Below are 18,023 nucleotides of genomic sequence, written 5' to 3' on the forward strand. Positions count from 1 at the left end.
GCTGTCCTTTCTAACAATATTTCTAAGAGTGGATACTAATATTATCTCTTTTATTATTAATTTTTTAGACAGAGTCTTGCTTTGTTGCCCAGGCTGGAGTGCAGTGGCGCAATCTTGGCTCACTGCAACCTCCGCCTTCCAGGTTCAAGCAATTCTCCCTGCCTCAGCCTCCCGAGTAGCTGGGATTACAGGCGTGCACCACCATGCCTGCCTAATTTGTTGTATTTTTAGCAGAGACTGGGTTTCAGTATGTTGGCCAGGCTGGTCTCAAACTCCTGATCTCATGATCTGCCTGCCTTGGCCTCCCAAAGTGCTGGGATTACAGTATAGGCGTGAGCCCCAACGCCCAACCACATTATCTCTTTTTTTAAAATGAGGAAACAGAAAATTAAGTGATTTGCTCACAACTAAAAAACAAATTCAGGGCTGGGCGTGGTGGCTCATGCCTGTCATCCTAGCACTTTGTGAAGTTGAGGTAGGTGGATGTGTTGAGACCAGGAGTTCACCCAGAACAGTATAGTGAGACCCCCGTCTCTACAAAAAACAACTTCTTGGTTTTTTTTTTTTTTTTTTTTGAGATGGAGTCTCACTCTGTCACCCAGGCTGGAGTACAGTGGCGCGATTTTGGCTCGCTGCAAGCTACGCCTCCTGGGTTCACGCCATTCTCTTGCCTCAGCCCCCCAAGTAGCTGGAACTACAGGCACTCACCACCACGCCCAGCTAATTTTTTTGTATTTTTAGTAGAGACGGGGTTTCACTGTGTTAATCAGGATAGTCTCCATCTCCTGGACCTCGTGATCCGCCCACCTCGGCCTCCCAAAACATTTTTTTAATTAATCAGGCGTGATGACACACACCTGTGGTCCCAGCTACTTGGAAAGCTGAGGTGAGAGGATTGCTTGAGCCCTAGCGTTTGAAGGTGCAGTGAGCTGTGATTGCACCACTGCACTCCAGCCTACGCAACAGAGTGAGATCTTGTCTTTCAAAAAAAAAAAAAAAAAAGGGAAAGAAAAATTCATGGCACAGTGAGAAATAGAAAAAAAAAGCTACCATTTCCAGTCAGTCTTCAGGGAAACCTTCAATAAACTTCACATGAGCATTTTACAAGTCTATTTCTTATTTTATAAACATAATTGCATATTTGTGTATACTTGAATAATTGAAAACTGAATAGCAAATCAATGTTTATGGTTCATTTTCTCCAACAAACAACAATATTAAACTGTATGAGAAGTAATATTTATTGCAACAGGTTATGAGGTGGAAACAAGTAATTCGTCTTACAATTTGCTAGAAGCATGACAGAGCTTACTAACATTTTGAAGAAAAAACAGCAAAGAAAGACGTCATCAAACAAGATGGTATCTTGACAAAGGCACAGTGCTCCACGACTGCTTCATACTCTGTGCACAAGAAAGCCTCTCAGAGAGAGGAGAGGAGTGATGCCAAACGGGCTTGGATTTGAGCTGTGGACACTACCACTGCTATTATTCATACAACCAAGGCTCTACAACACCCCTCTGGAGAAAAAGTGCAACACAAAATCTGTGTAACAAAGGAAATCAAAAGTAGCAATAAGGGCCCAGAGGAATACAAACAGTGCAAATACAGTACTGCAAACTCAGTAAAAGGAGTTTTTTTATTGGAGTATGAACTTTCAAGTTGAAGATATATTTTGCAGGAACATTCACCCAAAGCTTGAGAGCTAGAGTGAAGAGAGACTTGCAGTGGATGAAACGCCTAATTTTTCACTAGGTGATAATTCCCTTTGGGAAGAAGTGCTTTATCTTTAATTATTCCACTTTTTGTTAAATGGTTCATGCTTTTAAACTGCGATTGTCTCAAACTTACTTGCTATTGAATTGTGTAACATAAGAAAACGGCAGGCTGCCAAAAGATAATCCCAGTGGATAATTTAAGCTGCTTTTACGAGAAGCATGGTGCTGAGCTGCCTTACACAGTCTTTTTACAGTAACCATAAAAAACTGAGTTGATTTGACCAGGTATTATCCCTCCTCACATAAAGTCATATTAGAGGAGTTCTTTTTAAAAGAAGCTTTCAAACTAGTCCTTTGGGCATTTAAAAAATCATTATATAAAAGTACACTTCTTCAATACATAAGAACAAACATTTTTCCTTTACAAAAAAAACTCATTTTTAGGCCAAAATAAATTACAACTTGCTGAAAACCTTTTATGGCTCAGTGCTCATTCCAGATATATGAAGCTATATATATATATATATTTTATTTTTATTTTTATTTGAGACAGAGTCTCGCTCTGTGGCCCAGGCTGGAGTGCAGTGGTGCGATCTCAGCTCACTGCAAACTCCGCCTCCTGGGTTCACGCCATTCTACTGCCTCAGCCTCCCGAGTAGCTGGGACTACAGGTGCTCGCCACTATGCCCAGCTAATTTTTTGTATTTTTAGTAGAGACGGGGTTTCACTGTGTTAGTCAGGATGGTCTTGATCTCCTGACCTGGTGATCCGCCTGCCTCGGCCTCCCAAAGTGCTGGGATTACAGGCGTGAGCCACTGCGCCCAGCCAAAGCTGTATTTTTAGTACATCTTCAGAAATCAGAGATACTGAGAGAGAGTGTTTTTTTTTTTTTTTTTTTTTGAGACGGAGTTTCACTTTGTGCCCCAGGCTAGAGTGCAGTGGCACAAACTCAGCTCACTGCAACCTCCATCCCCTGGGTTCAAGCGATTCTCCTGCCTCAGCCTCCTGGGTAGCTGGGATTACAGGCACACACCACCACACCTGGCTAATTTTTGTATTTTTAGTAGATGGAGTTTCGCCACGTTGGCCAGGCTGGTCTCAAACTCCTGACCTCAAGCAATCCGCCTGCCTCGGCCTCCCAATGTTCTGGGATTACAGGCATGAGCCACCGTGCCCAGCCAGAGAGAGTGGTTACTTCTAAAATGACATGATGATATAACCCTGGCTCAGGGAACAGATCAAGTTCTAAATCTCAGGAATAAAAAACTGATACTCATTATCCAATTCATATAGTCTTGTATTATATACATATTAGTATTAACAGTCTACGCAATGAAAAATAAAGACGTTTCATAAAACTATTTCAAAACTCGGAACATAAAAATGTAAAGAAACAAAACATTTAGTGTACAATCTACTCCATTTGGCAATGTGTACTGAGAGATAAAAAACTTATCTACAAACAGAATATAACAAAAGGAAAATGTGACTTAAGAAGTGATCTCAGGTCCATAGCTCTTCAGTTCTTCCAAATTTGTAGATCAGAGTGCTAGAAAGATAGGAAAACAAATCATGAGGAAAAAACAGATGGAACAAGCAACACAAAATTCATTTTCTCAATATGCTTTGACAGGTACTTCACTGATTCCTTTCTATCAATTTAAAAAATTAAATTAGACATCATGGCAGTGTTGGTCTTAATTTGCTTATTTTGTAAAGCAGTCTGTTAACCACGATGGCTGAGCATAACTGTATTCTTTCTTAAAGCCTGGAAAGTTATAAATAGGCAACTTGTAAGGAAAAGAGACATTTCTCTATGACTCAGAAACAAAAAAAATGAATCAATACATCAAAAAAAATAAAAGAGAGAGAGAGACCATTCTCATAGTGACAGGCATTAGGGCCATTTTATGTCTCCAGGAGCCTACCATATCTAAACTACAGTAACTGAAGCACCCTACAACAGACCATACTGCAATTCTTCATTCCTTCAACAAATAATTATTGTGCACTGAAAACTGGTTATGTACCAAGCACCTAAGTGTTGGGATGAGACTTTGAGTCCAGACAAACTTGCTCCCTAATGGAGCTAAGGGTCTAATAAGGAGACAATCAAATAAATATAAAATTCCAACTATAAAAAAAACGCTATAAATGAGAGGTGCAGTGTCCTAAGAGTGAAACATAAGGATCAGACCTAGTTAGAGAGGTCAGGAAAGGTTTTCCTGAGGAGTGGTGACTGAACTCAGATCCCAAAGAAGAGGGGGAATTATCTCGGCAAAGTGAGAGAGGGGATAAGGAGGTGGGAACAGAGAGATGGGACACTCCAGGGCCACGCATTGAGCTGTGGGCGTACTAAATGTTTTGGATTTGAATTGTCAGCAACCCAGGAAGGGATGTGAAGTAGGAATCTGGATATATGGTTTAGGCCTGGAAAGGGACATCTGTGACTCACTGGCATATAAGCAATAACTGGAGTCCTAAGTATACATGAGTTCACCCAGAGACAGAAAAATAACAAGGAGTTTCTTAAGGCCAAGAACAGAGCTTTAAGAGACTTCAAAAGGTAGTAGGCATGGAGTGGAGGATCAGCTTGCAAGGGAAACAGAGGAGTGACCAGAGATATAAATAAAAGAGGCTGTACCCCAGAGCTTAGAACAGGTCCAGCTCAGAGGAAGCACACAGGCTGCCTGATAACTTGCCAGCCTCTGGGCAGAGCACATAGTTGACACGGCTGTCAGCTATGTCCACCTGAGCACACAAGGTTTCTGTTCATCCAACAGTCATTTAAGTGGATTCATCTACCACCACAAAGCGTTGAATCTGACCTTAAACTTAATCTATAAAGATTGCCTCAAATGTCTTCATAATAACTTATATCACCAGAAGGCTGTCAGTCACATGCCAAAGACATGTGACTGACAGCACGTAAGAAAGCAGAAACTGCCAAACATCTTTCAAAACCAGAATGTCAAGGCCATAAGGAGAAATCCAGGTAGAGCAGGGTGGTCTGAGAGTTGGGGGAGACCACATGGCTACAGTTTGCCACGCAGCATACAGACAGCCACACAGAGGGAACGCAGGAGATCTGCAGGGGGTGCTCCTTGAGTCTGTGGCTGAGTATTGATCAGTCTATACATAAGAGGAAACTACCCAAGTGAAGGAAAGAACCACTGGAAAGAACACATCCCACAGCTACCACAAGGCTGGAAGAGAGTTCACATTCTCACAAGTCGAGTAGAGAAACCTTGGAATACACGAAGCATCAGACCGTGGAAACACTCAAAGTACTGGTATGACTGCCTTAGTAAGTGGACAAATCAGTCCTGGGCTATAGCTGCTCTGGTCCTGCCTATAACAAAGCTTAAAAGACATAAAAGGACCAAACTGTTTCTGAGTCACCTAACTGCATCCCAAAACAAAGCTCAAAAACATTTAAAGGACTAACAAAGATCCAGTCCCAACAAATTGTATGCAAAGCACCAAATAAGGGAAAATAGGTCCAAAATGAAGAGCAAACAGAAGCAGAAAAAAATCAATAGAAGCAGATGCAGAAATGACACAGACAATTGGACAAGGACCCTGAGATAGCTATAAATATACTCTGTGTGTTCAAGAAGGTGGAAGAGGGCATGAGCATGTTAAAGAAAGACATCAGAAATATTTCTAAAGACCCAATCAAGCTTCTAGAGACAGAAAATACAACGTCTGAGATGAAAAAATCATTGGATGGCATAGATTAGACACTGCAGAAGTAGAGAGTAATTAATTTTTTTTTTTTTTTTTGAGATGAAGTCTCATTCTCGTTCTGTTGCTCAGCAATGGTGCGATCTTAGCTCACTGCAACCTCAGCCTCCTGGGTTCAAGTGATTCTCCGGCCTCAGCCTTCCAAATAGCTGTTACAAGCATGCACCACCATGCCCAGCTAATGTCTGTATTTTTAGTAGAGATGAGGTTTCACCATGTTGGCTAGGCTGGTCTCGAACTCCTGACCTCAAGTGATCCACCCGTCTTGGCCTCCCAAAGTGCTAGGATTACAGGCGTGAGCCACCATGCCCAGCAGAGATTAATTTTAAAATGTAACAATAGAAACTATCCAAACTGAAACACAAAGAGGAAAAAAAAATCTGACCATTAGCGAGCTGTGAGACAACTTTAAGCAGTCTGTTATAACATGCAACTGAAATCCCAGAAGAAGGGTGGAGTGGATACAAAAAATGCTTGAATAATGGCTGAAAAGAATCTAGATTTGTTGATGAACTATAAACCCACAGATCCAAGAAACTCAATATACACCAAGTGAAAGGAATATGAAGAAAACTAGACCACAGTACATCATAATCAAATTACTTAAAACCAGTGACAAAAACAAAGTTTTTCAAGGCTTAGAATTTACTTAATGATTTATGGGGGGTGGGGACAGAGGCAGATAAAATTTTATAAATAAATACCTAAATATCCTATGTTGACATTAAAAGACATTCATTCTAGGCCGGGCATAGTGGTTCACACCTGTAATCCTACCATGTTGGGAGGCTGAGGCCGGCAGATCACTTGAGGTCAGAAGTTCGAGACCAGCCTGGTCAACATGGCAAAGCCCCATCTCTACTAAAAATACAAAAATTAGCTGGGTGTGGCAGTGCGTGCCTGTAATCCCAGCTACTTGAGAGGCTGAGGCACGAGAATTGCTTGAACTTGGGAGGCAGAGATTACGCTAAGCTGAGATTGCACCACTGCACACCAGCCTGGGCAACAGAGCGAGAATCCAGCCCCCCCGCCTCAAAAAAAAGACATTCATTCTAAAAATCATAGAATATGGACTTCATTTGGGGGATATTTTTAGAAGATTGCTCCTAAAAAATACTTTTAATATTGGTTTATTTTTCCACTTAAGTTTTCTTAAAAAGGCATTCAGAAAACACAATTTCCCAACAGGTTTTGTATATAACATGCATACCATGTATTAATTATTATTATTATTTTTGATACAGCTCTGTCACCCAGGCTGAAATGCAGTGGCACTATCTTGACTCACTCCAACCCCCGCCTCCCGAGTTCAAGTGATTCTCCTGCCTCAGCCTTCTGAATAGCTGGGATTATAGTCATGCACCACCATGCCCGGCTAATTTTTGTATTTTTATTAGAGATGGGGTTTCACCATGTTGGCCAGGCTGGTCTCGAACCCCTGACCTCAGGTGATCCACCTGCCTCAGCCTCCCAAAGTGCTGGGATTACAGGCATGAGCCACCACGCCTGGCCACTATGTATTAATTCTGGTTTTTCCTTTTTTCTTAATAAAGGTACTTTACCTGTTGTTGTCGTTAATTTTTTTTTTTTTTTCAAAAGGCTAGTTAAGAGAAACAACGGGTCTGATATGTTTTTTTAACAAAACACAGGCTATGGAAGCAGCAGTCTGGATTCAAATCCCAGCTTCTCAATTACTAGCTAGGCATCCTAAAGCAAGCTCTAAACTTTATTTCCTCGTCTATAAAATGGGAATAATGCTGGGTGCAGTGGCTCTCACCTATAATCCCAGCACTTTGGGAGGCCAAGGCAGGCAAATCGTCTGAGCTCAGGAGTTCGAGGCCACCCTGGGCAATATGGTGAAACCCCGTCTCTACTAAAATACAAAAAATTAGCTGGGTGTGGTGGTGTGCACCTGTAGTCCCAGCTACTTAGGAGGCTGAGGCACGGGAATCATTCACTTGAGCCCTGAGGCAGAGGTTGCAGTGAGCCGAGATTGTTCCACTGCACTACAGCTTGGGCTACAGGGTGAGACTCCATCTCAAAAATAAATAAATAAATGAAAATAAAAATAAATAAAATGGGAATAACACCTGACATATATTTAAAATAATTAAATGGGAATTTATTTATTCATTTATTTATTTTATTTTATTTTTGAGACAGGGTCTCACTCTATTGCCCAGGCTGGAGTACAGTGGTGCAATCTTGCCTCACTGCAGCCTCAACCTCCTGGGCTCAAGCAGTTCTCCCACCTCAGCCTCTTAAGCAGCTGGCACTGTACATCATCACAACCAGATAATTTTCCTATTTTTTTGTAGAGACAGGGTTTTGCCATGTTGCCCAGGCTGGTCTTAAACTCCTAGGCTCAAGCAATCCACCCACCTCAGCCTCCCAAAGTGCTGGGATTACAGGCATGAGCCACTGCACTTGGTCTAAATGGGAATTTAAAAGGTAAAATATATAAAGGATCCAGCTAAAGTCTTGATACACAGCAAGACCCCTATTTAAAAGGCCTGTCTGCTCTTATGTAACAGTGGAATTCTCACCCTTTAAAAGAAGTTCTATCATTGTAACCAGTCCATGGGATTTATATGTGTTTCATGTATATGCTGCCTTAATTAAGCTGACATTTCTGTAAATGTTACAGGTGTAGTTAAAAAATTAGGCAACTTACCTAAAAAATATAAGTGCATTTTGAAAAAACACAGCTAGACCCGGATAAACATCAGTATCTACATACATAAAGTAAAACAGATTAGAAGGTTATATAGGCAAACGTCACTAATAAAGTATCAATACCATTCATAATGATACATTTTGTATATTACAACATAACACTATTATTCATTAACTCTAAGACATCTATAATGACACTGAAAGAAGAAAATGCCAATTTAATTCCCCCAAAGCAAAGGACTGCTCTTACTCTGGATAAAAGTCAATGAACTTAATCAAGTTTTCTTTTAGTCTAAAGTAATTGCTGGTTCTAGCTACATCAAAACTGCTGAGGAAGCAGTAACTTGTCCCTTTGCCTCCTATGGCCAACAATGAAATACAAAATCGTAAAAATATACAAGTTAAATTCTTGACTTTTAAACAGTCTGTTAATTTATTTTCTTTCATGAATTCAAGAAGTTTTTGTGTTTGTTTTTCAAGAAATGGGGCCTCACTACATTGCCCAGACTGGAGTGCAGCAGCTACTGACAGGCACTATCATAGCAAACTACAGTCCAAACTCCTGGGCTCAAGTGATCCTCCTGCCTCAGCCTCCCATGTGGCTGGGACTACAGGCACACACCACAGTGCCTGGCTCTCAATCCAGGAGTTTTATTATGCAAACATGTCAGATATAAATAACACAGTTATAATTTACCATTATTCTCTCTCACTGAATCTATCCTGGAGGAAATGGTTACTATCTTTATAGGAAGAGAAAAGAAACAAAATGGAAACTACTTAAATTTTTGTAGATGATTAACTTTTGTAAAACTATAAATGTTGATTAAAAAATACTGGAGAGGATGAAGAAACTGGTTCAATTCTGAGCTCTTGATATCATAGCAAACAAAGAACACCATGGTTAAGAGCTCCAAATTTGAGCCAGACCCAGGTTTGAATCCTATCTACACCAATGACTAAATGTATGACCTTGGACAAATTATTTAACCTCAGTATATCTTCATTTCCTCACCTGTAAAACAGGCATTGTAATAGCACCTACTCCAGAGTGTAAGAATTAGATGAGTGACTCTATATAGTGTTAGAACAATATCTAGCCTATAAAGTAATATATAAAAATTGGCTATCATTATGAATATTAATAGTTCAAGCAAATCTGCACAATAAAAGACTGGAAACATGCCCTAGAAATGCTCTCTGAAATAAAGTCATATTCACTTTACAAATAAAAAAGAATATTTAGGCTGGGCGTGGTGACTCACGCTTGTAATCCTAGCATTCTGGGAGGCCAAGGTGGGTGGATCACTTGAGGTCAGGAGTTTTGAGACTAGCCTGGCCAACATGGTGAAACCCTGTCTCTACTAAAAATACAAAATTAGCCGGGCATGGTGGTGGATGGCTGTAATCCCAGCTACTTGGGAGACTGAGACAGGGGAATCACTTGAACCCAGGAGGCAGAGGTTGCAGTGGGCCAAGACTGCACCACTGCACTCTACCCTGGACGACAGGGCGAAACTCCATCTTAAAAAAAAAAAAAAGTATATTTAAATTAGTAAAGCTGTTGAAATAGAAAGATGAAATTCACAACCAAGAAATTTATCAATATGTACTAGTTCTTTAAATATTAAGATACAATTGACTGGGAATGGTGGTTCATGCCTGTAATCCCAACACTTTGGGAGGCCAAGGCAGGTGGATCGTCTGAGGTCAGGACTTCAAGACCAGCTTGGCCAACATGGTGAAACCCCATCTCTACTAAAAATACAAAAAATTAGCTGGGAGTGGTGGCAGATGGCTATAATCCCAGCTATTCGGGAAGCTGAGGCAGGAGAATCGCTTGAACCCAGGAGGCAGAGATTGCAGTGAGCCAAGACTATGCCATTGCACTACAGCCTGGGCGAGAAGAGTGAAACGCGTCTCAAAAAAAAAAAAAAAAAAAAGATACACTCAACGAGAGTATAGCCTTTACAAACAATATTTCCCTACATACCTTAGAGAAATGGCAATTTATTCCTATTTTCACTATAGAAACTGTAAAGTTCATGGATCACTTCAAGTGCTAAAGTAAATAAGCAGGTGGCCATTAACCTGAGGCTATCTCCCCACTCTGAGTTCCTGTGTGACCCCACCCCCTGCAACCTAACTTATGTAAACAAACTGAAACCTAGGGTTATATTTTTGTAATAAATAGCTGAATTTTAGTCAATCACAAACAGCTAAGCTTTAGCCAATCCCAAGCAGCCAACTGATGAGACCATGCACAAATAAGACAAACATAGCTATAGACAATCTAAAAATTTCTTGTCTTTGCTTTGTGTTCAGCCTACAGCATGCAAATGCTGCTGGGTGAAGCTCTCTGAACCTCTTCTTCGTTCTGGGTCCTGCCCAATTCATGAATCATTCTTTGCTCAAATTGTTAATTTATCTAAAGTTTTTCTTTAACATAACTATGGAGACCTTTTAAGAAAATCAGTGACAGCAGCCCACCCTTCTTAGTCAGGGATAAAATGAGTTTAAAACACACTTTTGGCGGGGCACAGTGGCTCATGCCTGTAATCCCAGCACTTTGGGAGGCTGAGGTGGGTGGATCATGAGGTCAGGAGATTGAGACCATCCTGGCTAACATGGTGAAACCCTGTCTCTACTAAAAATACAAAAACTTAGCTGGGTATGGTGGCGGGCGCCTGTAGCCCCAGCCACTCGGGAGGCTGAGGCAGGAGAATGGCGGGAACCTGGGAAGTAGAGTTTGCAGTGAGCCAAGATCGCGCCACTGCACTCCAGCCTGGGCGACAGAGCAAAACTCTGTCTCAGAAAGAAAAACAAAAAACAAAAAAAAACACACTTTCTGGCTGGGTACAGTGGCTCATGCCTGTAATCCCAGCACCTTGGGAGGCTGAGGTGGGTGGATCACCTGAGGTCAGAAATTCGAGACCAGCCTGACCAATATGGTAAAATCCCATCTCTATTAAAAACACAAAAATTATCCGGGCGTGTTGGCATGCACCTGAAATCCCAGCTACCCAGGAGGCTGAGAAAGGAGAATTGCTTGAACCTGGGAGGGAGAGGTTGCAGTGAGCCAAGATCATGCCACCACACTCCAGCCTGGGCAACAGAGCAAGGCTCTGTCTCAAAAAAACAGTTTCCTATAAGATTCCATGTGTATGAAATAGATATATCTATAGAGACAGAAAGTACATTAGTGGCTGCCTAGGGCTATGGGAAGGAGTAATGGGGAGTGACTGCTAGTGGGTATGGTGGTGATAAAAATATTCTCAAATTGGATTGTGGTGATGGTAGCATAATTCTGTGAAAATACTAAAAACATTCAACTGCATATTTTAAATGGCTGAATTATATGGCATGCAAATTACATCTCGATGAAGCTATTTTTAAAAAAGCATTTTCCTTCAGATACGCTTCATACCAGAACTATGTGCTCTAGTAGTATTTTTAATTAACTAAAAAACACATTTCAGACACAGCTGGTGACCAATGTTATTTAAGCCAACCACTGTCCTCTTGTAATGTGACTTATTTTGTACCAAGTGAAAGACAAAGCAAAAACAAAGGTATTCCAAAGATCTTACACTGATCAAACTATGAGACTTAAATGATACTATCAAAAGTATTCAAAAATCAGCTGTGAGTCAGGACAAGGAGATGTGACAGTTAAGCAAAGAAGGCTGACAAAGAGATTCCAGAGGCAGAGGAGTCAGAGGATGAATAAATTGTGTTCTCTGACTCCTGTCTTTGGAGCAAAGGAAGACGGCCAGTGAAACAGTCTTCCAACGCTTCCAGAGACACTTCTGAAGCTGGGTTCTGTTTTTCAACACTACCGTGAATGAAAAGCTATGGCACCTGGCACATCCAGAAAACTCAGTATGGTGTAATAAGAGTTCATCCCACTCCATCAACTGTTTCTGTATGAAGGGTACACATATATATCTTCAGTCTTGCCCTTAAAAAACTCCCCCTGTACCCGTGACTTAAAATAACAGGTTTGGCTGGGTGCGGTGGCTCACACCTGTAATCCCAGCAGTTTGGGAGGCCAATATGGGTGGATCACTTGAGGTCAGGAGTTTGAGACCAGCCTGGAAAACATGGTGAAACCCTGTCTCTACTAAAAAAAAATACAAAAATTAGCTGGGCATAGTGGCACGCACCTCTAATCCCAGCTACTTGGGAGGCTGAGACAGGCGAATTACTTGAACCTGGGAAGCGGAGGTTGCAAAGAGCCAAGATCACACCACTGCACTCCACCCTGGGCGATAGAGTGAGACTCTATCTCCAAAAAAAAAAAGTACAGGATTAGGTTGGACAAAGAAGGTGTTTATGAAAAGAAAGATTACTGATAATCCATAGATTATCAGATAAGGGGTCTATGCCCCTTATCTGAAATCCCTGGGGCAAGATATATTTTGGGATTCAGAATTCTTCAGATTTAAGAACAGTAAGGCAAAGCACATATACTGCATAGCACTGCCAGCTGGGTATGGACAAGCATCCTATAACCTAATACATCTATTTTCATTCCTACAACAAAACATTTGAATACTGACACTAAATGGGATAAAGAAAACAGTGAGCCCTGTGTCAGTTTAGGTCAGGTTTTGCTGCCAAACTAGTTATAAATAACTTGATTTTCAGCATTTTGTGGATTTTAGAATTATATATAAGGGACTGTACACCTGTACTGGTTTCTCACTTGTTCTACTGCAACTCCCAGTAAATGGGCCTCTAGCATAAAATCCTGGCTATCCTAAGGTAAGGAAGGAAAGCAGAAAGTCTGGAGATGGCTGAGAGGTACCGGCTTTGTCAGTGGCTTGGATTTCCTAACCAGAGCTATCCTACTGCACTGTGTTCCCACTGACAAGTTTTATTAAACAACTCATGTATCTTCACACAGAGTAATATCTTCAATCTAACTGAGTAATGATACTAAATTGTACTCAAGGTAGAGTTAGCCAAATATAAAAGACATATCTGAATCTCTCCTATAAAATACAGGAAGAATACTTACTTTGGGTAACATATGCACCAAAAAGAATCCACATGGAAGCAATAAGTGACCCAAACATCAACATGAAACCAATGAAAAGCCAAACTCGAGCACCTGTGTGGAGAAGAGGCTTATGATTTTGTTCATTTTTACAGCCCTATAACGTCTTAGGAATACATAACACTAGAAGCCCTGTTAGCCTTATATGTATTATGCATATCAAAGATAGTCATATATTTATATAAATCTGCTCTAAGTTAAATGAATGATGATTAAAAAAAAAAAAAAAAAAAACTAAAAGAAGTTAAACCATACATGGAAAAGGAAAAAAAGTAAGTTACCTTTTTACTGACTAGAGAAATGAATGCCCTAACTAAAAAATTACGCTGCTGTATATATTATCAAAATAACTGCCCTATTAAAAGTAGCATATGCATTCGGGATAGCCATCATCACAAAGCAATGAGAGACGTCAAATGAAGAAGGACTAATATGTCCCTTTTTAATCAATAATAAGCTTCTATAATCACACCATTACTCAATATAGTACAAATAATGGCCATTCTTTAGAGTATATTCAGGCTTGTTTATTGCTGAGGCAGCCAATCTGTACCACATATTCATGAAAACTTCAAAATCAGAAGCATCTCTTCAACCCTGTATTGAACAAAATTCTAGATGTCAATAATGTAATCATCTGGACACCTGAGTAGATTCAACACATTTTTAGGAAAGCAGGTTAACACTTGCACCAGACCCTGTTCACAGGTATACTGACAGCCCCATCACCTCTGCAAGGGGAACAAAGCTCCACTGAAGTAAAAATAAAATCCTAGCCAACTTCCATAACAGAAAACTAAATTTGCCTCAGTTGCAAATATTTCGTTACCACTGAATAGATTCATTTTAGACACTAGATAAGGAGGAAACACTGATCAAAGTTCATGATGGTTAGAACAGCTGATATTTGAGAGAAACAGATCTCTATATTATCTAAATTTTATTACAATACTAAGCAGATCTCCAGAAATAAAAACAGTAATGTTTAATGCTTTGGAGAAATACAATCTCTAAATTATATTCAATTATAGCTTTTATCTAATGTGAATAAAAGGAACTATTAAAAATCCTTAAAGGCCGGGCACAGTAGCTCACACCTGTAATCCTAGAAATTTGGGAGGCCAAGGTGGGCGGATTGCCTGAGCTCAGGAGTTCGAGACCAGCCTTGGCAACATGGTAAAACCCCATCTCTACTAAAAGAACAAAAAATCAATTGGGCGTGGTGGCAGGTGCCTGTAGTCCCAGCCATTCAAGAAGCTGAGGCAAGAGAATTGCTTGAACCTGAGAGGCAGAGGTTGCAGTGAGCCGAGATCCTGCCACTGCACTCTGGCCTGCATAACAAAGCAAAACTCTGTTTCCCCCCGCCAAAAAAAAAAAAAAAAAAAAAATCCTTACAATTATTTTCCATCATGTCCTTTATTTATAGCTATATACATTAAACTTTCTAATAGAATTAAACAAGAAAAAAGTTTCTCTTGAAAAATAAGTACGTCTGACGGCATATTAACAAAAAGAGAAAAAAAAGAAAAAGAAGTATGCTTTTGTTTAGCAAAAAAATAAAACTATAATATTTTCTCGTTTGCTCTGGCTACAAGGAAGCTCTGAGCTAAGGTTAATGACAATTAAAAGCATCCATCTTGTCCCAGGTTCTAAGTACAACGATCATTTTTCTACCTAGTTCTGGTTCCTTTTTATGGTTTTATTATTTACCTGTTTCATTTATATTTATTATTTTGATACTTTCCTATTAATTCCTCTGGGAACTAAATAGAGATGGTTTACAAATAAACCACTTAAGGAGTACAAAAGCTAAAGAGCAGCAACACCTGGGCATGACTCTAAGACAGTTTGTCCTTAATTTCTGAAGCACTAGACAGAAACTGCACTATATGCACAATATATAAACTGCACTGTTAATTTTAACAGAATAGGGAATATCACAGAATAATCACTTAGTGAGGGTAAAAACAATGGGCCTGGGAACCAGACAGACCAAAGACAAATACAGGTTCCACTTTTAAGTTAAAAAACTTTGGGTAAGTTACAATGAAACTTCCTATAAAAAACGGGTAATAGTGGCCAGCCACAGTGGCTTACACGGGTAATCCCAACTATTCTGGAGGCTGAAGGGGGAGGACTGCTTGAGCCCAGGAGTTCCAGGCTTTTCTGCGCTATGATCACACCACTGCACCCTAGCCTGGGTGACAGAGCAAGACCCTGTCTCAAAAAAAGATAATAGTAACATAATTCACAGCAATGTCCGTGGAATATTCTTTAAAGAAAAATGATGGAGTACATTATTGTATGCTCTACATACAACATCTTCACTTGCTAATATATATTATTTTTTCTTTACCTTCCCTCATTCCTGACATTACTGCTGAGGCTGACACACAGGATATGCTAAAAAGTGAGCGCAATTGCATGCGCATACACACACACACTTTAAACTTAGGTTCATCTGTCATTTGTCATTATATCCTCTCGCGAATTCTCCATGGATTCCAGTAGAAGTGAGGTTATAAAATCTACATCAGCATTAAAGTATCAGGTAGAAGGCTGGGCATGGTGGCTCATGCCTGTAATCCCAGCACTTTGGGAGGCCAAGGCGGGTGGATCACCTGAGGTCAGGAGTTCGAGACCAGCCTGGCCAACATGGTGAAACCCAGTTTCTACTAAAAATACAAAAATTAGCCAAGCGTGGCGGCGGGCACCTGTAATCCCAGCTACTCAAGAGGCTGAGGCAGAAGAATTGCTGGAGCCTGGGAGGCGGATGATGCAGTGAGCTGAGATTACACTACTGCACTCCAGCCTGGGTGACAGAGTAAGACTCCATCTCAAAAAAAATACATACAAAATTAAAAAAATAAGACGCCAAGTAGAAAAGCAAGCTAAGCTCTTCACAGCTGCTTTATTTGGTTTAAAAGGCTATGATACTTACCATATGATCCCATTTATATGAAAGAGCAGAAAAGGCAAAGCTACCATCATAGAAAGTATATCAGTGGTGACCAGGAGGTGAGGGGAAGGGGATTAACTATAAAAAGGGGTATGAAGGAACTTTTTGGTGTTCTATATCATGATTGTAGTGGTAGTTACACAACTGTAACTGTACACATTTGTTCAAACTCATCAAACTGTACACTTGAAATTGGTGGATTCTGGTCAGGCGTGGTGGCTCATGCCTGTAATCCCAGCACTTTGGGAAGCTGATAACTTGAGGACAGGTGGATAGCTTGAGGCCAGGAGATCAAGACCAGCCTGAACCACATGGTAAAACCCTGTCTCTACAAAAAATAAATAAATTAGCTGGGCGTGATGGCATGTCCCTATAATCACAACTGCTTGAGAAACTGAGGTGGGAGGATCACTTGAGTCCCAGGCTGTGGAGGCTGCAGTGAGCCAAGATTGTGCCACTGCACTCCAGCCTGGGGGACAGAGAGACTCTATCTCAAAAAAATTTCATAAAATAATAGTGAATTATATTATACTTAAATTATATTCAGTTAAGCTGACAAAAAGAAAAATATACACGTGGTACCAAACCAGACAAAGTGACCAAATGGTTCTAGATGGGAAACAAGTACAGCATGGTGGCTAAAAGCATGGGCTCTGGAGTGTTCAATCCTGGCTCCACCACTTACTTGCTCTGTGACTTTGGACACATTATTTAAGCCCACTGTACCTTAATTTCTTCATATTATAATGTAAATTTTTTTGTTTGTTTGTTTTTGAGACAGAGTTTCGCTCTTGTTACCCAGGCTGGAGTGCAATGAGGTGATCTTGGCTTACTGCAACCTCCGCCTCCCGGGTACAAGCGATTCTCTTGCCTCAGTCTCCCAAGTAGCTGGGACTACGGAAGTGAGTCAACATGCCTGGCTAATTTTGTATTTTTTTTTAAGTAGAGACGGGGTTTCTCCATGTTGGCGAAGCTGGTCTTAAACTCCTGACCTTAGGTGATCCACCCGTCTCAGCCTCCCAAAGTGCTGGAATTACAGGTGTGAGCTACCATGCCCGGCCGTAAATTTTTAAAAAACACAATTGGGCCAGGCACAGTGTGGCTCACTCCTGTAATCCTAGCACTTTGGGAGGCCAAGGTGGGCAGATCACCTGATCAACATGTAGAAACCCCATCTCTACTAAACCTACAAAACTAGGCAGGCATGGTGGCGCATGCCTGTAATCCCAGTTACTCTGGAGGCTGAGGCAGGAGAATCGCTTGAACCCAGGAGGTGGAGGTTGCGGTGAGCCAAAAACGCACCACTGCACTCCAGCCTGGGCAAGAAAAGCGAAATTCCGTCTGAAAAAAAAAAAGGGATGATAATTCAAATGAATTCAAACTAAAAAAACTAATTTATGTGTAGACAAATAGCATCTTTCTTCTGAACAATTTTGTTGCAGTCTGTGGGTGGCTACTCAGGTGATCAGAAGTGAATGTAAAGACACTGTAGTCCTAGGTTCGATCCCCTAATGTGTTCATTATTTTCCGTTAATAATCACAGTCAGCCATCTTGTAAGTAGCATTATTGGTCAACAAATGGGATAAGAATAAATCCATCATTAGCACTGGAGTCCAAGATCCATCTGAATAGCAACATTTTTTATCTATATCATGGGCAGTGTAACATGACAAAAATAATAACTTCTAGCAATAACTTACTTTCTTAAGGATTTGAATAACACTAAAACTTGTTTCTAAAGCAAATAAAAAATATTCCATATAATCATCACCAGTCCTGAATAAAGACTCACAAGAGAGGCTTTTTTTCTGGTGACAAATTTCTATTTTGTTAACACACATTAACAGCTCAAAGTATCTT

General features: G+C 40.5%; 1 protein-coding gene across 3 annotated transcripts in view; it reads right to left on the reverse strand.

Annotated features, from left to right (window-relative positions):
• Positions 1 to 1,217: 1,217 nt before the first annotated feature.
• Positions 1,218 to 18,023, reverse strand: part of LOC105472703 (transmembrane protein 50B) — a 29,823-nt gene continuing 13,017 nt past the window's right edge. For all 3 annotated transcript variants that reach the window (XM_011726209.2, XM_011726212.3, XM_011726211.3), the window contains exons 5-7: positions 13,165 to 13,257; positions 8,140 to 8,197; positions 1,218 to 3,267 (exon numbers count right to left, since the gene is read on the reverse strand). In XM_011726209.2, coding sequence (XP_011724511.1) covers positions 3,222 to 3,267; positions 8,140 to 8,197; positions 13,165 to 13,257 — 197 coding nt within the window. In that variant the 3' untranslated portion in view covers positions 1,218 to 3,221. The remainder of the gene's footprint in view (positions 3,268 to 8,139; positions 8,198 to 13,164; positions 13,258 to 18,023) is intronic.

Source organism: Macaca nemestrina, chromosome 4, assembly GCF_043159975.1.
Source record: "Macaca nemestrina isolate mMacNem1 chromosome 4, mMacNem.hap1, whole genome shotgun sequence".
Classification (NCBI taxonomy): domain Eukaryota; kingdom Metazoa; phylum Chordata; class Mammalia; order Primates; family Cercopithecidae; genus Macaca; species Macaca nemestrina.